We start from the raw sequence: 26991 nt of genomic DNA, 5'->3' as shown, positions 1-26991 counted from the left end.
AGTTTAATGATTTGAGATGAGTCGATTTGAAAGAAGGTCCAATGAGGTCAGATTTGATTTGAGTTTTGAAAAGAGTCCAATGAGACTAAATGAGTTGATTTGAAAGAGTCCAATGAGACTAAATGAGTATTTTGAGTATTTTACTCACTTGATAGATATGAGCATATTGAGTCTTGGGAGGAGTATCGAGCACCGAATTGGATAAGAGTATAGTCTATTCTCGAACTAATAAACTACGTCATCAAACGTAGGAGAGGATTGAACCATTAAAGTCGGATGCTTCCTAAATTATTGCCCTGACATGATAGGACTTGATTGGTTATGGATCCATGATTGTTGATTCGTTCTTACCCTGGCAAGGTATGAACGGACGTGGCAACAACGTTAGCTTGTTGTACTATCACTCACTCATGTGGTGATACTTGTTGGTTAGAGAAACTTTCAATTGAATGGATTGTGCTTGATATGATTGGTTTGATTGTGATTGTAGATGATTGAGTTGAATTGTAAAACATTGCATAATTTTAATGTGCATATCTATTGAATTGAGTTGATTGCATATGATTGGATTGGATTGGATTGGGTATGTGATTGGATTGGGTTGGATATGTGATTGGATTGGATTAGATGATATGTGATTGAATTAGAGTTAATGGTACGTGATTGGATGGGATCGAATTGTAAATGATTTGATTGAACTATATTGTACATGATTGGATTTGATTAGATGGTATATGATTGGTCTCTGTCTAAACTGTATTCTTATTTTAGACTTATAATACCTTGATTGAGTCTCTCTTATCTTTATGACTTGAGATATTTGAACCAGTATTATTCTACCTTGAGGTATGTTTCATTCTGCCATATTACATACTCGTACATTCCAGTACTGACATCCATTTGGACCTGCATTGTTTCATTATGCAGAGATAGGTTTAAGAGATCGTCAATAGAAGCACCATTGAGGATCTATACACACTTAGCGTATTGGTGAGTCCTTCCCTACATTCGGAGGACACCGCTTATGTTATTCTTGCGTCGAGTAGCCCTTTTCATCTTGATTTGAGGTAGCCATGAACATGTCATGGGCACCAATTAGATAGTAGTGATAGAGGCTTCATAGAATAGATAGTGATGGATCGATTGAGTATTTTCTTTCCTTGAATTATTTTTGTCAAACTATTTTTAACGACATAGATTGGAGTTCGATTTGTTGGCCCATGGCCTTTATTCTTTGAGTTAGATTGATGATTTGAGTTGCCCACTAAATTATTTTTTTATTTTAAACTTCCGCTGGTTGATTGATATTGAATGGATGTGTGATTGGACCAAGTGATTTGCTTGGGGACCAGCAATGGTCTTCGAGTGTCGGTCACGTCTAGGGTACCCTCTCAGGGCGTGACAATTCCTTAGGGATCATGCATCATTTCAGCCATGTAGTGTAAGAATTCAGCCATCTGTTGGAAATGAGGATTCATAACTTGAGTACTACGACTCATGTGAGGATGTGAACCATCTCTTACACCTTGTTGGTTTCCAACTTCAGACCCACTAGTACAGAGGATATACTGATCCGAGGAATGCTCGCCAACCCCTTCTAGTAAATAAGGTTGGAAATAAGAGTCACATGTACCTTCATGAGCAGCTTTCATAGGTCTTATTAGAAAAAGATGGCGTAACTTAATTCCTTCAAAAGGGAAGTTCACATTGCATTAGAGACATGTACATGATGCATATGCAATCTACATGCATTAAAGATACTATTTACCATATAGGTGAGCAAATAATATAGCCTAAACCTTCAAAAAAGAGGCAAGCATACAAACAAATCACAACAAAAGTCCTAGAACCACAAACTCAGGCTCTGATATCAACACTTGTAGCGATCTTTTTGGGAGGATGCTACTACCTAAAAAGAGAACATATATAATACTTGCAACATTTAAAGAGCTTAACGTAAGACATATTTCTATAATCTACTAGTAAAATTTGGCCCATTCAAAATAGTTAAAGGTGTAAGATTTCGCCATTTAAAAATTCATTTGATCTCAATTTAACCAAATAAAAGTTTCAATTTATGATGGGACGACTTTTCAAAATAATTTAAGAAAATACCTTACGAGACTTTCATATATCATTTCATACCACTATAGTTCACGTTATAAACTATTACCAACTTATGAGTACCAAAGGTAACTAGTTAATGTTTCATACAAATATTCCAAATCAAACAGTAAATTTAGTACATTACAAGACTTGGATTTACACGCCCCAAAATAACAAAATAATCAACAAAATTTAAGTTATAACCCATGGTGTCATGAAAGAATCGACTTTCAAAAATAAATACATATACATAAGCACCCTATGTATCATATATATGTCTAAAAACTACTACAAAATATAAATGCCTATATGCAAACGTGATCTTCCTTAAGGATCCAATTTTTTTTATCGCTAATGGTCAACCTTAATCATCTCCTCGTATATTTCCTACGATAGAAACAACTATCGTTAAGCATAAAGATTAGTGGTGTAAAAACTACAAGTTTGAGCCTTTAGGTTCTCCAATTACTCTTCTCAGGTCATGAGTAGCACAATTGAAACATAATATATAAATCAGGTAAGCAAATATATCAAGACTATCAAGTTCGATATTTAAAGGCTTAAGTGTAAGAATTCATATAACCACCTTTACAAGAAATTAAATAACAAGATTTGCCCAACATGTACGTCATGTCATCATACCAACATAATCAAGTATTAAGAAGGATCGAAGCTCTGTTTCAAGAAGGATAAAGACCCAATAATTAAGAGAACTGAGAATCATATTAAAAATGGTTTTTTAGTCCGTACTCAAAATGGATAACTTCCATACTTAAGACGAATCAAAAATTCAGAATCAAGATGGCAAAAGGTCTGAATCAAGAGGCATGTCAATAGTGACAAAGTCATAGCCACAAGAAGGACAAAGTTCACAAGAATGTCAAGTGATCGAGCAATTCGTACAAGTAGACTAGTTAAATAAGTGTCTTGCAAATCTCCAAAGATATCAACACGACAATATAAAGTAACAAGAAATAACCAGCGTGCCAAAATAGGCTTTCAAATATACCAGCAGATAAAAAGAATACAAGTTTATACACAAACCTCAGCCTTTTAGCATACAAACAGTCCAACACAACTTCAAGAGTTCAAACAGTAGACTAACCAATGTCTCAAGTTTCTCAACTTGTATACGAGTGTAAACAACCAAGGGCTAGGTGTGTCTTGAGTTTCAGCTATGTGAAACCTGTTTTTCTTGTGATTTTTGTGAACCAACAGGTTATGAGAGACTTATAAATGTCCTTTAGTCTTAAGTAAGAGCCCGTTTGGATAGGCTTATAAGTTGGTCAAACCAACTTATAAGCCCTTTTAGCTTATTGTGGTGTTTGACTACCAACTTAAAATGCTAAATTTAAGCCATAAAGTTCTTAAAGTCACCTAAAAATGAAAAGTTGGAAATCCTAACTTTTTTTGGAGGGCTTAATGCCATTTTCGTTGATCATAAAAATTATTTTTATAACCCTTATATTTTTTTTAATTTCCAAAGTACCCTCTCAACTAAAGCCCTAAATTCACATATGTTCCTCATTTCTTCAGCAACAACGGAGCAGCAGAATGTGAATAATGGTGAAGATAGAGCAACCCCTTTTCAAGAAATTAACACCAATAAATTTGAAGAATAGTACATGAAGGAGACTGAAATCAAGAAGACGGCAAAGAAGAAAGATCCAGAGGTAAGAGCTTTTCATTCTATTCCGGCACGGGCACCGATGCCGGTGTCTGGCCCACCACTTCCTCTAGTGATTATAGAGAAAATGGCTGATTTTGCAAAGACTGGTGGATCTATGGCTAACAATGTAATGAAGATGCAAATGGGTGGTGGTCCAAGGCCTAAATTTGGGTTAGTGGAAACAAGGCCACCTTTGGCTGCAAAAATGAGGTATTGGGGTAGATATAAGACTACTAGTACTTATGAATTGGCGAAGCAAATGCATTTTTTGTATATTATGTTGTCAAAGCCAGGGATCTTCCAGTTATGGATATATTAGGGAGTCTTTAAGGGTATTTCAGTCATTTTGACAGAAAATAAGTGCTTAACAACACTTATTTGTCAAACACATCAACACTTATTTTCAGCATAAGCACTTTTATCCAAACACTCAACTGCTTATTTATAAAAATAACTGTCAGCACTTAAAAAATTTAAAAACACTTCATACATAAAAATTACTTTTTTAAGCCCATCCAAACAGGCTCTAAACCGATCTTCTTAAAGGAGCTTCCAAAAATATATAATATACAAGTGATATTATCACTAGAGTTGTTGAAAAGAAACTTGCGGCCCAAAAAGTCAATAATGATTGCCCAAGTTCTAAAATATCATACCTTGATTCTATTATTATATGGATATGCATATGTCATGGTAATTTACTAAACTACTCCGGTATAATTCTTTATAATACCATAAGAATTTAAGGAAATTGAGTTCTCCTACCTTACAAAGTTCGAGTGAAGAAAGTGTAAAGTAAGAGTTGATCCTATGGTCAAGAAATAACCTCTTGAAGTGTGAATATTAGCTCAAGTAATTAGGGGCGTTACAAGTTTAATTCATATTGACACAAATAATAGTTCATATCTAGAGAACTCCGTTTTAGGGCTCCATGCTTTGACAATGAAGGATTTATTATCAAAGTGGTGGATGTCTCCTTGAATTACCTCCATTTGTACTTCAACAATTTCCTATTTGACGAGCACAATTTCATTTTTCATTATTGCAATTTTATTGATCCCATATTTTCCCTACACTGAAAATGGTGGATGTGCTCCCAATACATAACACACCATCGAGTGTTTCCAGTAAGCTATTTCAAAGCTTATATCTTCTTCATCAATTTCACAAATCAGTTGTTTTCTTTTGTAGTTGGGAATGACAAATTTCAATTTGAACCCAATATTTTCAATTTTTGAAATGTCAAAATTGTCCCTGGCAAATCTCTTTTTCCTCAACTTTCTAGCATTTTTAGAGTTCTTATCAGATGTATCCTCTAGTAGCTCTGCCTCATCAGCCCAAGGGAATCCACTACCGCTTCTCGGTGTCTGAATCAGTTTTCTCCACTCTTCTTCCTTCTCTTTCGCCATTGTCATTGTGTTGTTAACTTGATTCAAAATTGCTGACTGCATCTTATCGCCACTGTGCGCCAGTGTTTCCTTCAATAGGACTCCAATTTGTACCCCAATTGAATTCCTTTGCTTGCATTTAATTTTGTGTTCCTTTCCCTCAAATGTGTTACTATTTCATTAGCTAGAGCCCCTGTATGTTTTGTTACTGTTGTTACAGGGTCCGTAATCTTCGCCGATGTTTTCTGATCACGTATCCCTATGGGATTCATAGCTTTAGGTCTCCTACTCATGGTGTGCGTATGTTTAGGCTAACATGCGCCGAGAGCACCTACAACTTTCCGTCCAACACAATTTTGTCATGTTTTGTAATGTGAATCAAGTAATTGTATATTTTTGTAATTTTTTCTTTTTTAAAAAAAAATTCTACTTAAAAATTTCTTACTAAGAAAAGTAAAAGTAATTCTAATAAAAATATTTATATTTGCCCTGGTGATGGATCAATTGACAAGACAAATATAAGGTGAGGTGTTTTGGTGTATGTTGTTCGCGGATGACATAGTCCTGATTGACGAGATTCGCAACGGAGTTAACGACAAGCTGGAGAGCTGGAGACAGACGTTGGAGTCTAAATGATTTAAATTGAGTAGGACCAAGACAGAATACTTGGAGTGCAGGTTTAGTGGCCTGCCACGTGAGACTGATGGGGAAGTGGGGCTTGGTACCCAGGCCATTCAAAAGAAAAGAAGCTTCAAGTATCTTGGGTCTATTATACAGGAAGATGGGGATATCGATGACGATGTTGCACACCTTATTGGTGCAGGGTGGATGAAATGGAGGCTCGCCTCCAGAGTGCTGTGTGACAAGAAAGTGCCATCAAAACTCAAAGGCAAGTTCTACAAAGTGGTGGTTAGACCGACTCTATTGTACGGGGCGGAGTGTTGACCAATCAAGAAACTTCATGTCCAGAAGATGAAAGTCGTGGAAACGTGAATGTTGCGGTGGATGTGTGGTCACACTAGGATGGATAGAATTAAGAATGAAGATATCCGAAACAAGGTGGGAGTGGCATCGGTGGAAGACAAGATGCGGGAAGCGAGACTGAGATGGTTTGGGCATGTGAAGAGGAGAGACACAGATGCTCCAATGCGGATGTGCGAGAGGTTGGCTATGGACAGTTTTAGGAGGGGCAAAAGGAAGACCGAAGAAGTATTGGAAAGAGGTGATTAGACATGATATGGCACAGTTGCAGCTCACTAGGGACATGACTTTAGATAGGAGGCTGTAGAGGACTCAGACTAAGATAGTGGGCTAGGTGGCTTATCTTTTCTCCATAGTAGTAGTAGTTTTGCTCATTTGTTTATTAACATTTGATTCCTGCATTTGATTACTGCTTATATTTGTTGGTCCGATTTACTTTGGGTATCCTATTTATCTATAGTAGTTAATGCTCCATTATTTCCGGTCTTTCCTACCCTAACTTTCTCGCTCTCATTTCTCATATTTTTATATTATTTTTGATATGCTAGGCTCTACTGACCTATGTTTTGTTTTCCTTGTTGTTCCTCTCTTGTTCTTCTCTCTTAAGCCGAGGGTCTTTCGAAAACAGCCATCCTACCTTTCAAGGTGAGAGTTAAGTCTACGTACACTCTACCCTCACCAGACCCCCCATGGTGGAACTATACTGGGCTTGTTGTTGTTGTTGTTGTTGTTGTTGTTGTTGTATATTTGTTATTTCATCCATCTAATAATTAATTTAGGGGTCGTTTGGTAGGATGTATAGGAATACTGCTAAATAGAGTGTATTAGTAATGTTATGGTTGCATTAATTATGAATATATATTTATTATGCATTGTTTGATTTGATGTATTAAAAATAACATGCATTACATAATTTGTTTAAAAAATATATATTTATTTATAAAGATACCCTCTACAAATATGGTGGAAAAGGTATTAAAAAGATTTTGAAGGACAATTGTGTGTTTAACCATATTATTGCATGCATTAAATCTCCTTGTATTACTAATATCTAGAAATTTATGGTATTAATAACACACCTTAATACACAATAAATTGTATAATTAATGCAATCATTAGTTATACATGTTGCATTAATTATGAATATATATTTATTATGCATTGTTTGATTTGATGTATTAAAAATAACATGCATTACATAATTTTTAAAAAAAATATATATTTATTTATAAAGATACCCTCTACAAATATGGTGGAAAAGATGTTAAAAAGATTTTGAAGGGCAATTGTGTGTTTAACCATATTATTGATGCATTAAATCTCCTTGTATTACTAATATCTAGAAATTTATGGTATTAATAACACACCTTAATACACAATAAATTGTATAATTAATGCAATCATTAGTTATACATAATATGAAAAAGTATACCAAATAAGATATTACTAATACGCAAAATTAATGCAAATATTATTTTTGCTAATAAACTCTACCAAACGACCCCTTAGAGATAATATGACACTGACATCATTTAAGCAAGTAATGGACAATTTCAAAATAGTTACACCTTATTTGGATGGTTGTTATCCGTTCTATTATATTGTATTACTGATCTAAATATAATATTTTTTTGATTGTTACTTAAATTTTATTGTATTATATCGTTTAAATCCGTTGTTAGGAAACAACGAAAAAATCCATTTTGTGTAACGACCGATTTGATGTGATTTCATCATTATCTTAATATTTTTTTCTCATTTTATCTTCATTTAATATTTAATAATTGTATTTTATCATTTACCCAACCTTTTCATAATAACTCTACCATGTACCTATAATTTCTTATAAGTTTATCATTCAAATTATGAATATGTGATATGTAATGACGAAAAATAATTCAATCTATCCAAATATTTTATTTATTAAAATAAATACGATACAATATAATAGAATATAATATAATAGGATACATTAAACAAAGTGTAATATATTTTATGCCTTGTCGCTATTTTAAATAAATCGTAAAGAAAAACCTAACCAGATCGAAAGCGCGTTTTCAATCTCAAAAGAAGGATCAGTTGATTCATTCATATGTATACAAGGTTGATCAGAAATTGAGGATTGGATCAGGTAATCATGGGGATCAGATTCATACTTATGGTGAATAAGCAAGGACAAACTCGTCTCGCCCAGTATTACGAATACCTAACTCTTGAAGAAAGACGTGCTCTTGAGGGTGAAATTGTACGCAAATGTCTAGCCCGCAACGAAAAACAGGTGCAGATTCACAAAATTTTACCTGTTTTTATTATTGGTAGCAACCCATTTTGATTTTGTATGAAAAAGGTACAATTTTGTTATAAGATATGATGTTTCTCTATTAGGATTAATTGCAGTTTAAAGGAGTTTCTAGCCTGTTAGAATTAGTTTCTGATGAGATTTATGGACGCTTTATTCTTATTTCTTCTTTTGGGGATGGGGAAAGATGGAATTTTCTTTCAATTGTTCCTTTCTATCAGTAGGAGTTTAGCTCCTCTCTAATGTTGTTATAATTCAGTAGAAAGTTGAAAGGCGCCTCCCTGTGAGCTATAAGAATTTGTACAACATCTGCCATGCTCCTTACATCAAGTCAAGGCAGTAAGCTGGCAAAGTAAAGACCAGGATAGAGAAATCAACTATGACGGATCCTTTAGAATAATTTACTTGTATACTAGTCAGCTTTATGCTTTCTCAACTTCTTTTAAGCTTATTACTTCTGTCAATATCTGTGTAAAAGAGGGAGGGGGTGGGTACTGGGTATCACTGACATTTTTTTTCTTTCAAGTGTTGATGAATGTGCATAAGATGTTCTGATTCTGAATTTCTTTGTTCAAACCCTTCTTGTTGATGGTCTTTTCCTGCAATTGAAAACAGTGTTCATTTGTGGAGCATCGTACCTACAAAATTGTGTATAGGCGATATGCATCACTCTTTTTCCTAGTTGGAGTTGATAATGAAGAAGTAAGTTATACTGTCTCTGATATGTGACTTCTTCCTGCTTTTTTATTTAGAAGTGAGCTAACCGTTTCTTTTCCTGTTTAATTATCAGTCAATTATATTGGCTTTAATTCACATTTCTTCTGTTACAAAAGGAGGGTTTAACTTCTTTCCGTTCGTATTTCATGTTGGAAGTAGTATACCTAGCACAGGTCGATCCCCCTCCCCTCTCTATTCCTGACAATATCCTGTCATGTCAATGCAGGAAGCGTCCTTTGTTTATCTCCACGACCTAATTCTATGAACTGGAAGCTTCTTGATTTTCCATATGTATAGTTAGAGCAATATCTTAAATTTAAGTGTGAACCTACTTCCACTATGCTGGTACTTGGTATGCTATCTATCAACTATGGAGAACTCTTAGGGACTAGGAAAACTATGGAGTATAAGTCTTGAAGTCCAGATCAGTAGTTGGCTTGTTCTTTTGTTATAGGCCCAGAACAGTTTTTATTACAGAGGTGTTGCCCCAAGATGTTCACTGGCTACTGAGCTTTATCTGGGAATTGTTTGTTGTGTCTTAAGTTGGGGCACTGCAAAATAGATGTTGGTCATAAAAAAAATTCTCCCAGACATGATAATCGAGGTTAGCTTTCTCTCTTTTCTGCAAGCTCAACGACCACTTTTCCAGCAACTCCGCGGTAGGAAACATAGTTTGCTCCTCAATCATTTGTCAGTGATTGATCAGAAACATAGTCTACATTCAACATGGGGGATGATAACAATTATTTTAAACCAGGGTTTTAATCTGATGACATTACAAGGACAATTTCAGGGTCTGAAATCTGGTTCGACTGGGTTGAACGCTGCAAGAAATCTGCTTAGGAGAGTTACTTTGAGCCTTGTGATGAGGTGGATTGTTTATGTTCTTAACACGGCTGTAAAGGGCCAGAGTATGTCGGTCAAACCATGGAGTAGAAGATTTTTGTGCAGAAATTTATTGTACTTTGAAATACAATACAACATTATTGCTATACAAGGAGAAAACATATCAAAAACCACCATCATCCTACATTTAAAGCGGGGGGGGGGGGGGTTCTTTTTCTGAAGTAGCCAGGGCAAACAAATGGATGACTACATAGACCAAAACATTGCCAATCAAGACCTAGAACTCCAGAATCATTATCTCCGGTAGCTCCAAAACAATAGGCAGGGATCTTCTAGGATTCTAGGGAGATGTATTGTTGGTAGATTCCATATGTCTTTGTAGGACACTCCAACTCTAAGTGACGTCCGAAGATGGGTCACCTTTGTATAGTAATCTGCACACGAAGTTAATGTTTATGTGATGAACGATTCCTGATTGAACTTTCGACAAGAAAAATTGCCAAACATGTCCTTACAAGTGAATGGTGCTAGAAGTATGTGAAGTTACTACTTGATTGGCGGTCTCCCACAGTGAGATGTTGGCCAAAAATGGTGGAAAGAAACTGCATATGGATTCGGCCCTTCAGGATGTCTTTAGATTTATGGTCCCAAGAGGTTTTCAAAGCAATTTGTGATTTTGTGGTGGTTGGATTGAGACAGAAGAAGAAACCAGTATGTAGAATCATATGTGTTTGGCTTAGGGCTCCATATTGGACGGTTTAGTTTTCTTTTGAACCTTATCAATTATCGATTTATCGGTTATCGGTTTGTAGATATGGTAACTGATTCTATTATTGATGTTCTAGAGTCAATATAGAGGTAAATCAGTTTAGCTTCTGGAGTACAATTGTAAACTTGGTTTCAGTACAACCCATATACTGTTTACGCACTTATACACACATATATGTACAATAATAACCTGTTTCAAAAAAAAAAGGGCCTGCTTAACACAAGATGATCTGATGAAAAGAAGTATACAACTTTGCGCAAGATGCCACCAATGTGGAAGCGGCAGAAACTAACAGTCACTTGTTCTTACATTATAAATGACTAGTTAACATTAGAACATGCTTCTAGGCTCTAGCATTAGCAGGGAAACACTGAATTGTGCCAAACAATACAAGGAAATGCTGTCATGGTAGAATTAACGGAGAAGACCTTCAAGTCAGAAAAAGTAGAGGAATTCGATCGTTGCATGCATATGGTGAATTGTATGGAAATTAGGGACTCAAGATGTTTTGAAGACAAGCTAACTCCTTTAAGAAGATAAAATTGAATTGCTTGCTGCTGTTACACTTCTGGTGTAGGCAGGAATATGCAGAAAACTCAGAAGCTATACTAGATGTTCTTGGATCTCTGTAAGAAAAAAATTTCTTGATTTATATTTTTGGATCATGGCCGTGATTGTGGCCAGCACAACCATTGTGCTTTGAATATATAAAATTTGTTACCATCTGAAGAAAATAATTTATCTTCTGTGTCTAGTTAGTAAAACCTTTTATATTTCATGTATCAATATGTTTTACTGCAGCCGTGTCACACCTATCTAGGGTTGGAATTTTTTAGTTCATGCAGGGCAGGCCTTTTTTAAGGGAGGATTATTGGGACAAAACTTTGTTCATATGTAGTCTCATAGCTAGTTATGATTATTGTTTGGTTTGCCTTTTCATCATTTATCTCCTCTTCCATTTGGCAGAATGAACTAGCTATTTTGGAATTCATCCACCTCTTAGTTGAAACTATGGATCGTCATTTTGGCAATGTGGTAAGCTTGCCAATTAAGTTGATATTTCTTTGGAAGCCAGTTGATATGTTTTACTTTCTGGTTTATTGATTTTCTAATTCAATAGTGCGAGCTAGATATCATGTTTCATCTTGAGAAAGCACACTTCATGCTGGAGGAGATGGTAATGAATGGGTGTATTGTTGAGACAAGCAAGGCGAATATTCTGACTCCAATTCAACTAATGGATAAAGCATCATAAGTAATCCACTCTTATGCACAAAAGCTTTCGAAGCATCATGTGATTCATGGTGAACCATTTGTTTCGTGAAGTGGTCCTGCTTTGATTTGTATGAGGAAAACAATCTTTATTTCCATTACAATGCTAAGAATCTGTTATTGACAATTATATGGAGGATAAATTGCTTTGGTTATTTTACTTGTCGGACTTGGAGTTCTTGATAGTATCCTGCTGGTTGTTGGTTTTTGGCCTTTCAAGTGTTTATTTTACAAGCTGGCCTGAAGGCACTTCAAAGCTTAAAATTAGAGTAGATGTAATTGGGTGCTTTCCCGATAAACCGCTCCATACTGTTTTCTTACTGAAGGAAATACAACAGTTATCTGACCAGTTAGCTCTGCATTTGGCAAAGGACCACTCTCAACATAAAGGCACATACAAACTTTAGAAAGTAGTAGTTGAGTCGCGGCACTGGCCTATGACGGAGGCCTATATTTCCGTCATTTCCGGAAAGTGCACAGACAGATCACGGTGCATGTAGTAGATTATCCTCAGATCAAATCCTTTAAAAACATGGAGGGAGGGGGGGGGGGGGGGCTGAGTTTCATTACATTTTTCTAGAACCTAAGCCATTTAGCCAGTTTATCCATGACAAATGATTGGATTGGATCAAATTTGAATTACAATCCATTCATATAAATACTCCAATCCTTACCATCCCCACCCAATCCCTAAAAAATAATTTTTCATACAAAAAATAAAATTGTTTACCCACCCCTACCTCCACCACCCCCAATTATTTTAAAAGAAAATTTAGAAAAAACATTCTCACCCTACCCCCACTCCACCCCCAATTTTTTTAAAAAATTAAACCCCCCCCTCACCCGTCCCCACCCCACTCGGAACCCCTTCCCCCATAAGTTTTATTTTAAAAAAAATTAAAAAATATCAAAAAAATTACTTCAACCCCTTACTCTGATCTCTCTACCCCCACCCCAACCCCAATTTTTTTTTTAAAAAAAAAATAAAAAAAAACCTTAAATTTTTCACCCCTCCACCCTCCCTCGCCCCACCAATTTTTTTTGGCTTAAGTCATTAACTGTCCCTTAAAGTTGTTCGCATAATTCACTTATACACCTCAACTAAGACTATTACCTATTAGACACTCTAATATTAACGAATATTATACCTATTGAACACAAAATGACAACTGACTTTTAAATTACTGTGTGTGTAACTCACACACAAATTTTGAAAAAAATCACGAATAAAGTTATGACACATGGCACATGGGCCCAATCTAACTATAAAATATGGATTTTCAATTTTAAAAAATAAAAATTAGAGATGAGGGTGGAGGTTGTGGGGGGGGGGGGGGAATTAAAAAAAAGTTTAAGTCATGCACGATCCCTTAAAGTTATCCGCAAAATTTACTTAGACATTTCAACTAAAACTTGTACCTATTGAACACATTAATTATTTAAAATAAGTGTCTATTAAATACAAAATGTTGATGTGGCAAAATAAGTGTGTCTCACTCCTATTAAGCACATGAATAGATTCCAATTTTATTTTTTAAAGATAAACTTGTACCTTTTTTTGACACTCGTTAACTAAATAAGTAGAACGATTTTTTTTAATTCAACATTAATCTCTTAATCCAAAAAAGAAATCAACCCCACCCTACCCCAATTCCAGACGTGTTCTTCTTCACTGAAATATTTTAAACTCTTTGCACATTGCTTTGGTTCTTTTTTTTTTCTTCTTCATTTTTTTATATAAAAAAAAGACAAAGTAAATCTATTGTAAGAAGAAAAAAAATCTGAACATTGCAATTAAAAAAATTGATCAGCGTCCGTCCATCTCTATTTTCGACCACTTCGATTGAGAAAGCATCACTCTCATTAAACTTATTAAAAATGATATAAATTTTTTTTGGTAGAATTTATTTGAGTCCTCTCGATTTCTCTTCGCCGTTCATTTTAAAATAATTTATCGATATCGATTTATTTTTCACAAAAATCTCAACAATCATCAGAGTAATAGAGGATAGAAGGTGAAGAAAAAGAAAGGGGAAAAGGTTAGGTGGTGGATGTCTTTTTGTTTTCGCCGGAGGAGACGAGCATGGCAGATGGCGGGACAGGGAAGAAGAAGAAAAAAAAGAGGGTTAAGTGGGTGAGGTTTTGGTGGAGGGGGGTTGATTTTCTTTTTTCTTCTTTTTGTTAATTATTTTTTTGGATTATTAAAGGTTGAAAAATATTTTCATTTATTATAAGTGGGTGATCTATGAGTTTATATGATTGTTTATATTTTATTCACTTTATCCATATTTGTATGAGCTTTTTAAATAGATCAATTCATATTTATTCATTTAAAAAATTTGAGTGATCCATTTAAGTAAATATGAGACAAATAAACTTTTTCACTTATATGCGCTGAAATTGTTACCCCTAATTCTTCCTTAGCTAGTCTACCAGATGATGCAGAACTTCCTTATTTCAATTGGGTCAGTCACAACTGTAAACATCCCATGAAAAGAATTTGTTTTACATTCTTTTCCAATCCTTCTGCTGAATTCAATGTAGGGTTCTCACAATGACTAACTAGTTATCCTGTAAAATTTTATGGGAGAAGAAAATTACATTTGGCAGCTCAAAGATGGTTTAAGCATCATATTTTGGATACTTTACAGAATTTCTGAACAATAATTTGAGTCGACGACATGGTCTCTCTTTTGGTTGAATATAAATACTTGTTGGCAGTGGCGGAACCAGAATTTTCATTGAGGGGGTTCAAAAAAATAAGTAAGCACACTAATAGTATCTACAAATAAGCGGGTCGGATCGGATCATATATGAACGAATCGGATCAAATATAAGCAACTAGATAAAATTCAACTTTAGCTCAACACTAACAATAAAATAGAGAAAGTACGCGTTTGACATAATATTAAAATCAATATGAGAAAATATATTTTTAAAATTTTAATTATGGGTTCTGTCGCCGTCATTATTGTATATATACATTATTCAATTTTTGAAAGTAAATAAGGAACACAAAAGATTATACTATCCAAAAAAATATATGAAAATAAGATAAATAATTAAATGAAAGTTTAATAATGAGGGTTTTCTTAATTCTTGATTTGTACGTTAAAGACATATTTTTTCTTAAGTTGTGGTCACTAATCTGTAGTAGAAGGATATGAGAATACTTTCAAAATCCAATCTTATTTATTTAATCTTACTTATAACCATATTATTCCTTAATCAAATAAAAATTAAATGTTTGACTTAAAATGAGTATGAGAGAATATTTTTTTAATTTAAAATATGAAAACTCAAAAAAAGTTATAACTTTTACTTAATTTTATAAAAATAGAAAAAAAATTATTGTAAAGTGTAGTTCATTTTATGTTGTGCTCTAAAATATTTATGTAAAATAATTAAACACATATAATACAGTTTAATATTACAATATTGGGGTTAGACTTTTCATTTATTAAGCAAATAAAAATGAAAATTGGCTGAAACTAAAATATGAAAAAAATGTTGTTACGCGGGCTCGAACTCGCAGAGTTTCGCTCCAGAATTTGCAATTTTGTGAACTCCTTTTCCGCTGGACCAAGTCTTTGGCTTGTATTCAGGGGGTTCATTATTAAATATATACTCATAAACCAACAAATTAATTCTATATATACGGTGTAATTTTTCGACGAAGGGGGTTCGGATGAACCCCCTAGACTGCATGTAGGTCCGCCCCTGCTTGTTGGAGCGTGGGGAGTTTATAAGGGGCTATTTCTTAAGGTGTTTAAATATTTTTCATTTTATTGGAAGGAGATCATTAGCTACTAATACATATTTTTACAATAATTTTCATCGATATAGTGTTGTGTTCAAATGTACACACAAGTACATGTGATCGTATAAGTAATATAGGATAATGAGTTCAGATATTGTAATCACAGGGACTTATAAGATCGATGGTCTAATTGAACTTCTCATTTATACTATTCCTAGAAACAAATAATTCTTGAATTTTTATTATTTTAAAGTTAACTAAGAAAAGAGTAAAACTTGTAGTAGGCTAGGAAAATATTTGTTCTAATCAGATGAGAGAATCGTCTAGGGTCTTGGCAATTTAACAATTCACTTGAGTCTTTTCATTGTCACACTTATTTGATTACCTGCGTTATTGGTTGTAGGTTCATCGCTTATAGAACATATCATGACCCGGACTATGGCCTAGTCATGACACGGTGACCGGAAATTCGAAGAAATCCAATCAAGCCTCTTAGCATACATCACATTCATAAGGTAGGGTACAACATAATATAAACAAGCGAAAGAAGAATCTCAAACATGGAAGTCTAAAAATGAAATGAAATCTCAAGTCATATGTCCAAACAGACTACATCAACGCTATGTATAAACATGCCTCTATCATACTAACATAGGTGGGGCATAGAACAAGCCACTAGCTCCCCAAACAAGAAAAAGAAACATCTCAAAATAACAACATAGTCTAGAAGGCAACAAGAATATAAAAGCTCGTTAGGTAGTCCTCGAAGCATGAGGACTTACCAAATCAAGTGAATAAGTCTTCTACCTAGCCACGAGAGTGTGTAGGGTAATTGACGAACCCTACATTATTATTGGAAAATAGCACACAACGGAAGCATTCCAGAATCTTACTGCTTACAAGAATTATAGACAACAACCACAAATACATATCACGTACAAAATATGCTGAAAATTAACTCAAGGAATACCTCTTGAAGCATGAACAAATATCTTAAAGCAAGTCAGACTCCAGTTCTACGGTCTTCTACAGTGATCCCAAATTAATTAACAACTGAACTCTCTCAATACTTGGCTGGACAAATATTGTATAGAAAACTGATTGTCTTTCTAGGTTAGAAGAATCCCGATTTATAGAGATTTCTTTCGAGTCCAAAAAGGGGAGAAAAACCTGGTCCTTTTCCTACAAGGAGAAAAAACCCACGCCCCTTTCCCCTTTTCATTAGAAAATAGGATTCTGAGTTCTAGTTAAATATGGGCACTGTAGGAACCACATAATTAATTACTGAGTCTTTTTATTATGGAAATTCCAAAAATTAATTTGAATTATTCTTACCATAATAAATTAAAAATTATTTCACTAAAAATTCGTAATTGCACTCTATTTATATTTTAAAATTCCCCATTAAACACTTATGTAATTTCTCATGTTAAGATTACAGATACTAATCAATAAATTAAATTACTGATAAATTTAATTCAATGATTAATTTTCTTTAGAGCAATACTTAACTTATTTCATGCGTCTGATTCATAAATCTATCGGTCGGATTTGCACATGAAAACTTGTAAGCTTTTCATTAAAATGTGTATCATCAATTTCTATATTGAGACATTGATTCCATCAACTAACTAATTATTTCACCAATATATATTATTATCATCCAATCTATAGGCATATTGACCCATCTCAGAATCTCATCTTTTAATAAATTAAAATGATAATCAATATATACAAATCATAATCGTTATATCAAGATTTAGAATATAAATACATTAATAGTTTAGAGAATATATTTTTATCAGTCAGTCTAAAACATCTATCTCTACATGGTCCCGTTCAATACATACAAAATGTACTAGCACGAGAAGTTAGAGCTATACCATTCTCATAATCAAGATAAATTACATTCAATCTCGTGCTACAATCTTTCTGATGGTTTGTCCAAATTTCCATCTATGATTGTGAACTATAACTTTTAACTTATAAGAACTGATGATTTAATCTTCTGTGTATAAGCTCAAACTCTATACACCAAATCATCTACTATATAAGTTGAGAACATATATATGAAAAAATGATCTATTTAATGTAACACTTTATTGAATTGAATAAATAAATAAACAATTGTTCAATGAATAATACTATATCTAAATGCATGGTTAATAGTATATCCTAACTATCTCCCACTTAGACTCATAACTATGCACCTACAACTCTAACACCCATTCCTTCAACATGCCTACCATATGACTTTTGCGGTAAAGCTTTTGTGAAAGGGACACCAGGTTGTTTTCTGATGCAATCTTTGCAACGATCACATCTCCTCTCTACACTATTTCTCGAATCAAATGGTACTTACTTTCAATGTGTTTTGACTTTTTATGGCTCTGTGGTTCCTTTGAATTTGCAACCGCACCACTATTATCACAATACATTATGAGTGGCGCTTCTATCGCAGGAACAACTGCCAAGTCATTTAGAAAGTTTCTGAGCCATATTGCCTCCTTAGCCGCCTCAGAGGCTGCTACATATTCAGCTTTCATAGTGGAATCAACAACACAGATTTGCTTAATGCTCCTCCAAATAATGGCTCTACCTCCCAAAATAAACACATTTCTTAAGGTCAACTTTCTAGAGTCCATGTCAGATTAGAATCTAAGTCTGTGTACCTTATGGGCACCAACTCATTCGAATGATAGACTAGCATATAATTCCTAGTCCTTTTCAGGTACTTGATTATATGCTTAACTGTTGTCCAGTGTTCTCATCCAGGATTAGATTGAAATCTACTAACCATTCCCACGGCAAAATAGATGTCAGGTCTAGTGCACAACATCACATATATGAGGCTTCCCACAGCTGACGCATAAGGAATTGCCTTCATTCTTTCTATCTCTGCATCTGTCTTAGGATATTGATCCTTAGATAGGGAAATTCCATGTCTAAAAGGAAGAAATCCTTTTCTGGAATCATGCATGCTAAACCTGGTAAGAATTATTTTAATATAAAGAGCTTGAGATAAGCCTAATATCATTTTCTTGCAATCAGGCAAAACCTTGATCCCAAGGATGTGAGCAACTTCTCCCAAATCCTTCATATCAAAATTAGTGGACAACCATTCTTTAACTGAATTCATCAAGCCTACATTATTTTCTATGAGCAAAATATTATCTACATATAATATCAAAAATACCACTTTATCCCCATTCCACTTTTTGTACACACAAGACTCGTCAAGACATTGCTCAAAACCAAAAGTCTTGACTGCATTGTCAAAAAAAGTATTCCATGCCCTAGAAGCTTGCTTTAATCCATAAATAGACCTTTTAGGCTTGCACAACATGTGTTCTTTGCCCTAATCTATGAAATCGTCTGGTTGTCGCATAAAGATGCTCTCATCAAGACTTCCATTAAGGAAAGATGTCTTGACGTCTATTTGCCAAATATCATAATCATAATGAGCTATAATAGATAAGAGAATTCTAATAGACTTAAGCATGACTACTGGCGAAAAGGTTTCCTCATTATCGATTCCTTCTTTCTGAGTAAACCCTTTTGCACTTTTCCGTCTACTCCTCTCTTTTTCTTATAGATCCACTTGCATCCAATGGGTCTGACTCCATCTACAGGTGGTTCTACAAGATCTCAGTCTTTATTGGAGTACATGGACTCTATTTCTGATTTCATAGCAATAATCCATTTTTCTTCATCTTTATCTTGTAGTGCTTCATCGTAATTCACAGGCTCGGTATTCAACTCTTCAGGGATTCTGTCAAAAGACTCTCCCAAGAGTGCGTACCGAAGTGGTTTTCTTATCACTCTCCTACTACGATGAGTCACTAGAAGCACAAGGGTAGGTTCAGAGAGTTGAATTATTATGATCTTGTGGAGGAACCACATCATTGGTAGGATCTTCAGTCTTCATGTTATCCTCAGCACCTTGTGGTGAGGAGATAACAACAACTTCTTCCTCTAATGCAATTTGCTCATTACTACTCCCACTACTTTTATGCAATGGATTTTCAGGAACTTGTACTTGTGGAATTATATGTCTATTAACATCTCTCCCACTACTATAATGTAATGGTATGTTAATTCTAACATATGAGTTTTGAATTTGGTTTTCATTATTTTCAGTAGATTGATTTATTATCTTTTTGCTTAATTTCTGTAAAACTAGTTTATTTCTGGGAACGTGGTTTGTCAAAAAGTCTTTTTTTTAGAAATTTGGCATTGGTACTCACAATGACTTTCGTTTCTTTAGGATTATAAAACATACCACCTTTCGTTCCTTTGGGGTATCCAATATAAACACAAACTTCTGTTCTAGGTTTCAATTTTGCTGCCTTCTCTTTCAGCACATGTGCTGGACATCCCCAAATTCGAATGTGTTTCAAACTAGGTTTGTGCCCGGTCCACAATTCAATGGGTGTCACAGGTAGATTTCTTCCATTTCATCGATTTTGTCCAATTTCAGAATATAATTTGAAGTTTCTAATGCATATCCCCAAAACGAATAAGGCAAATCAGAGTAACTCATCATAGATCTAACCATTTCTAAAAGAGTTTTGTTTTTTCTTTCTTCTATACCATTTTTTGTGGCGTTCTAGGTGCAGACATTTGAGATGTAATTTGTTGTTCTGATAAGTAACTAATGAACTCATTTGAGAGGTATTCGCCACCGCGATCAGATCGCAATGACTTGATAGATTTCCCATGTCATTTCTCCGTTTCTATCTTAAACTCTTTGAATTTCTCAAAGCATTCAGACTTATGGCGCAACAAATAAATATATCCATACTTTGAGTAGTCATTAATGAAAGTCACAAAATACTCATATCCACCTCTCACATGAATGGTGATCGGACCACACAAATAAGAATGAATTAGATCTAATTTATCATTGGCTCTATTTCCTTTTGAGGGGAAATGTCTCTTAGTCATTTTTTCTTCTAAACAAGATTCACATGTTTGTAGTTCCTCCACTTTCAATGAATCTAAAGGTCCATCTCAAACCAACCTTGAAATCCTATCTAGATTTATATGACATAGACACAAGTGCCACAAATAAGTCTCATTAAATTTAGAAGAACGTTTTCTTTTACTTGAAAGGTTAACATTATTTAGTTCTATAGGTTGTTGCAGTTCTGGAGAGACATTAATAATAAAAAGACCATCAATTAATGTACCATCAGAGATAACATGTTTATTATAGCTAATAACACAATCGTTATTAGAAAAATTAACATCATAACCATCTCTCAAAGCCTTAGAAAGAGAAATCAAATTTCTTCTAATAGTAGGTGCATATAAAATATCTTTTAAAATTAAGACTATACCACTACCAAATGAAATACTAATATTTCCTAATGCTAAAGCTGGAGCTGCCGAACCATCCTCTTAAAAAATACTAACTTCACCTCTAATCAGCTTACGCGTCTCTTGAAACCCCTACAAAGAAGTACAGATGTGATCAGTGGCTCCTGAGTCTACACACCATGATGTGAGAGAAACAACCACTAAAAATGTTTCAACGACAAGTGAAGGTGAGTTACCTGAATTATTTTTCTGCTTGGATAAGAAAACTGGACAATGAGCCTTCCAATGACCTGGCATCTTGCAATGAAAATACTTGCCCTTAGGATATTTCACGCCTCCTGTTGGATGTGCAACTGCCTTACCTTTTTGAGCCTTTTTCTTCTCCACCTTTCGGTTTAAAAGTAGAACCTTTATCAACATATAGTGCCATAGGTGGTGCCTGTTTTTTGACAATTGTCTTTGCCGCCTACAGCTGATTCAACACTTGCGCCAAAGATAGACTCATCTTATTCATATAATAGTTCAGGCGAAACTGTTGAAAGTTGTTCGACAAATGCTGCAATATCATCTCAACCCGGGAGTCATTGTCAATTTCAGCCCCCAAGACCTCTAGTTCATTCAAAATACTTATCATCTTCAAAACATGGTCTCTAACAGGAGTGCCTTCGGCCATCTTAGTGTTCATGAGATCTCTCATGGCAGTCTGCTTAGCTGTTCGACTCTGGTCCCCAAACATTTGTTTGAGATTCTCCAAAATCTCAAAAACAGAAAACATAGCTTGATGCTGATGTTGTAGCACATTTGACATTGAAGCCAGAATGTAGCATTGCGCCATCTCATCAGTTTTTTGCCATTTTTGATAAGCTAACTTATCCTCATCACTAGACTGTTCACTTGGTTTCGATGGACACTCTTCATAGAGTACAAATTTATACTCTTCAGCACTTAACACGATGTCAAAATTTCTCCTCCAATCAACATAGTAGGACCCTCAAGTTTGTTTTGACCCAAAATAGTACTAAGGGGGTTAAAAGGAGACATGTTGAATTTGAGATTGAAAAATAATAATAGTTACAATAGATCAATTAAACAACCATATAAACATTGAATATTTATATTCAAACTCATCACATACATATACATTTATGATCTTGAATAGCCAATCGATGGGATTGGAGAACTACTCATACAATAGACATATATAATGACTGATTATTCACTCCATGAACTCTTACAGATCTAATTCAGATGGAGAGTCTACTGTTAGTTTAAGTCAAGTGAAAATTAAAATCCTAGTTACATTGATCCAATCATATATTACTCATTTTAGGATAGTTAATACAGATTATCAAACTAGCGATTAAATACATTATGACTTGTATAAAATTCATCCGATAGGAAGGAAGATCTAAGCCAACACATAAACTTAATACATCATTACTATTTAATCTTAATTATCATGGGACACCAAAATAATTTTGTAACAAAACAAAGACTTACAGTTTACTCAAACACCATCTCACACATAAATAATTACATGCATATGAGACCTACAGTTTACTGTAAAAAATTGTGCCCACATGTAAATTTATTGATAGATGGCTGTGAACAAAATTTCAAAACTAATATGCACCTTCGGTTCATTACCATATAAACCAAAACAATTCTTTTAATACTAAATCCAATTTCACCAAGTGCAAAAGATGTTCACTGCCATTATTAACAATAAGGCCCACTCTAACTTTAACTTTTCTTTTTATTGAAAAGTTTTCAATTTGTATTTCATTTATAATTTAAAATAAAGGAAACAGGCAACATACACGAACTGAGATAAAAATTAGAATTCTCTCGGAGCCGCCGCCATCCAAAAAAACTTTGACGGAATTTACAGCCAATACAATTCTTTAATCTCATCCATCAGATAAAAAAACATTGTGCATGACTTCATGAAAGTATTATCAAAAGTTATTGATTCACATAAGTCATTATTACCGTATGCACCCAACAAAAACGAAACAGTTCAAATTTAATCTGTTTTGTTCTTTTCGTGATAAAAAATAACCAACCACGAATTATACATACAATTGCGCATATGTATATATTAGGTTTTCTATAAAGATGCAAGCAAGACTCTTGATGCCAATTGTTGGAAAATAGCACATAACGAAAGCATTTAAGAATCTTACTGCTTACAAGAATTATAGACAACAATCACAAATACATATCACATATAAAGTATGTTGAAAATTAACTCAAGGAATTGAAGCGTGAACAAATATCTTAAAGCAAGTCAAACTCCAGTTCTATGGTGTTCTACAGTGATCCCAAATTAATTAACAACTGGACTCTCTCAATACTTGGGTGGGCAAATATTGTATAGAAAACTGATTATCTTTCTAGGTTAGAAGAATCTTATTTATAGAGATTTCTTCTCCGTCCAAAAAGGAGAGAAAAACCTGATCCTTTTCCTACAAGGAGAAAAAACCCACGCCCCTTTCCCTTTTTAGGGACCATAACATTAATTACTGAGGCTTCTTATTATGGAAATAATTCCAAAAATTAATTTGAATTATTCTTACCATAATAAATTACAAATCATTCCACTAAAAATTCGTAATTGCACTCCTCTATTTATATTTCAAAGTTCCCCATTAAACACTTATGCAATTCCCCATGTTAAGATCACATATACTAATCAATAAATTAAATTACTGACGAATTTAATTCAATGATTAATTTCCTTTAGAACAATACTTCACTTATTTCATGCGTTCGATTCATAAATCTACCGGCCGGGTTTGCACATGAAAACTTATAAGCTTCTCATTAAAATGTGTATCATCAATCTCTATATTGAGACATGAATTCCATCAACTAACTAATTATTTCAACAATATATATTATTATCATCCAATCTATCAGACATATTGACCCATCTTGAAATCTCACATTTTAATAAATCAAAATGATAATCAATATATACAGATTATAATCGTTATATCAAGATTGAGAATATAAGTACATTTAATAGTTTAGAGAATATATTTTTATCAGTCAGTCTAAAACATCTATCTCTACACGGTCCCGTTCAGTGGCGGACTTAGGAATTTTATGAAGGGGGTTCAAAAAAAATTAAACACGCTAATCAGAAAAAAAAATGTGCTTATTCGAATTCGAACCCGCGAGCTAGACAAGCTAAGGCGAAATATTGAACCTCATTTTCCACTGAGCTAGTCCTTTGACTTATGCTCAGGGGGTTCAATGTTAAATATATACACATAAATTACAAATTTTATCTTATATATACAGTGTAATTTTTTAACGAAGGGGGTTCGGATGAACCCCCTCAACTACACGTGGGTCCGCCCCTAGTCCCGTTCAATACATACAAAATGCACCGACACTAGAAGTTAGAACTATAGCCTTCTCATAATCAAGATAAATGGCAGCCCGGTGCACTAAAGCTTCCGCTATGCGCAGGGTCCGGGGAAGGGCTCGACCACAAGGGTCTATTGTACGCAGCCTTACTTTGCATTTCTGCCAGAGGCTGTTTTCAAGGCTTGAACCCGTGACCTCCTGGTCACATGGCAACAACTTTACTAGTTACTCCAAGGCTCCCCTTTATTCTCATAATCAAGATAAATTATATTTAATCTCGTACTGCAATTTTTCTGATGGTTTGTCTAAATTTTCATAAACGATTGTGAAGTATAACTTTTAACTTATAAGAACTGGTGATTTATTCAAACTCTATACACCAAATTATCTACTATATAAGTGGAGGACACATATATGATAAAATGATCTATTTAATGTAACACTTTATTGAATTGAATAAATAATTAAATAATTGTTCAATAAATAATACTATATCTAAACGCATTGTTAGTAGTATATCCGAACAATTATAACACAATGTAGGCAAATAAAAGTACGCGTTAGTACTTTAAATGTACTAAGTATGTGAGAAATGCAATACATGACATAAAATCAATGACGTATGATCAAGGCTAGAACATATAATAAGTAGACCGTTTACATATAAAAGTGAATCACGAGTAAGGCTAACACCATTTTAAACCATAGTGCAACCTTATGAAGAGAACTTGTACAATGCATGGATAGTCATGAGTTATAATGAGGAATCATAAAAGAGCTTGCAAGTTCATAAGTAGTAGTAAGGATCGTAAATCATATTGAGAGTCATAAAATCATGGGTGAAAGAACATACTTTACATTGTGAGAGACCTATTAGCTATAGTAAAAAATACCTTAAACATTGAGAGAGGTACCATGTACCTTTGTAAGAGAGACCGTTAACCGACATAAACTATGTGAGCTATAACATGGAGTCCCGATGTTACCCCTACACTGGAAGAAAGGGGGAGACTACATGCCAAGGTAGACTTCGTTAAGCCTAAGTGGATTCACTAATCTACACTAAGGATCGAGCCTCAACTACGGGTGGCCCTCAAAGGAATTAAGCCTCTTCTACGGGTGATCCTTTATCCTATGTTGACACATAGTTATGGAACAATGGGATATTTTTATGGGTCTCTTTCCTTTACTACATGAGAGAATGCCTATCCCAAAGTCCACTCGGTGATAGGTAAACTCTGACTGGAATAGATAAACCATAAGACATAAAGTCAACATCATGTGGGAGGGGCCATATCTGCTATCCGTCCACTCTTCATAAGAATATACTCATAGAATAACTCTCTAACTTTATCTTGTGTAATGTGAGTATAGATCTTCCATCATTACATATCTTTATTCGTAAAGCATCTTTAGGACCTTAACTCACCCTATCCTTGCTTGAAACATCATAAAAATATCATTCATAACCTCTTTTTCACAAAACATCTTTAAACTCATTCATAAATCTTGTCAAACATACATAAAGCTTTCGTTGGATATAACTTCAAATTTGAGATCATAATTATACTTGTAAATTTGGGTAAAACATGCATACATGATTAATTGGTTTGAAAATCATGGAGTTTGAGTGAAAACATGCATGTACATATTTCATGAAACTGACAGAAAATTGAAACATAATTGGGTGTACTAATAATCCATATCATAACCCTAAATATCAATGTAAGAAATTTATAGAAAATCATTGAAATCATTATTTATAATCTTAAACAATATTCCATAAGTCTCAAACATCATTTATAAAGCCTTCATTGAAAAACCCTTTGAAACAAATTCTAATTCATGAAAATCACCATTTGAAAATAGCATTATGCATGGGCATTCATAATCCAACTTGAAATCATGTAATAAATGTAGAATCATGCTTATAATGATCATTGATAACAATTAAAAATGAAATTGAAATAGCCTATGCAATTCATCAAAATTAGGGTTAGAAACCAATGAAATCTAAGGAGATTTGAGAAAAATCTTGGGACTCAATGGGTGAAAGAAACCCATGGATCAATCCCCACATACCTTGATGAATTCTAGCCTTGAACTTGAAGAGAAAGGGTACTTGATATTGAAGAAACCCTAGTAAATTTCTTGATGAAAGACCTTTGAGAGGAGCCCTTCGGAGAGAAGACTTGTGATTTTTGAGAGTTAATAAGAGAATGAGAGTTTAGGAACACTTAGGGTAGTCAATAGTTGAGAACCTTATCCCAAAAATGTCCACATACATTAAGGAACTTATAAGAAAAATACCAAACAACCCCTCATAAAATCTGAGCTGAAGACCCTATGAATCACTCTTTACGAGTCGTCAAAAGATTTAGGGGTCATAGACCCAATTCGTCCTGAAAACCCCTGAAAAATGCTGAAAAAATGAGCCTCTAATCTTTGCTTACGACTCATCTTTACGAGTCGTAACTATTTCTA

The 26991-nt window shown here is 34.2% G+C and overlaps 1 protein-coding gene and 1 pseudogene across 1 annotated transcript; one reads left to right on the top strand and one right to left on the bottom strand.

Annotated features, from left to right (window-relative positions):
- Window positions 1-8139: 8139 nt before the first annotated feature.
- On the top strand, window positions 8140-12202 carry LOC129880548 (AP-4 complex subunit sigma). The gene is made up of 4 exons (XM_055954630.1): window positions 8140-8422; window positions 9059-9145; window positions 11742-11810; window positions 11896-12202. The coding sequence occupies exons 1-4, from the start codon at window positions 8282-8284 to the stop codon at window positions 12028-12030; spliced, it is 432 nt and encodes a 143-aa protein (XP_055810605.1). The 5' UTR covers window positions 8140-8281; the 3' UTR covers window positions 12031-12202.
- A 9187-nt stretch (window positions 12203-21389) lies between these two features.
- Window positions 21390-22341, bottom strand: LOC129876096 (uncharacterized; annotated as a pseudogene).
- Between the last annotated feature and the right edge of the window lie 4650 nt (window positions 22342-26991).

This window comes from Solanum dulcamara, chromosome 2 (genome assembly GCF_947179165.1).
Source record: "Solanum dulcamara chromosome 2, daSolDulc1.2, whole genome shotgun sequence".
Taxonomy (NCBI): Eukaryota; Viridiplantae; Streptophyta; class Magnoliopsida; order Solanales; family Solanaceae; genus Solanum; species Solanum dulcamara.
Note: the sequence above shows the minus strand (reverse complement) of the source record. Positions and strands in the feature narration are given on the sequence as shown.

Bases quoted from the DNA above. Each gene is read 5' to 3' on its own strand.
- LOC129880548 (XM_055954630.1), top strand. From the start codon at position 8,282: ATGGGGATCAGATTCATACTTATGGTGAATAAGCAAGGACAAACTCGT. The intron at 8,423-9,058 runs GTGCAGATTCAC...AATTGAAAACAG, and splicing joins TAGCCCGCAACGAAAAACAG to TGTTCATTTGTGGAGCATCG. The intron at 11,811-11,895 runs GTAAGCTTGCCA...CTAATTCAATAG, and splicing joins ATCGTCATTTTGGCAATGTG to TGCGAGCTAGATATCATGTT.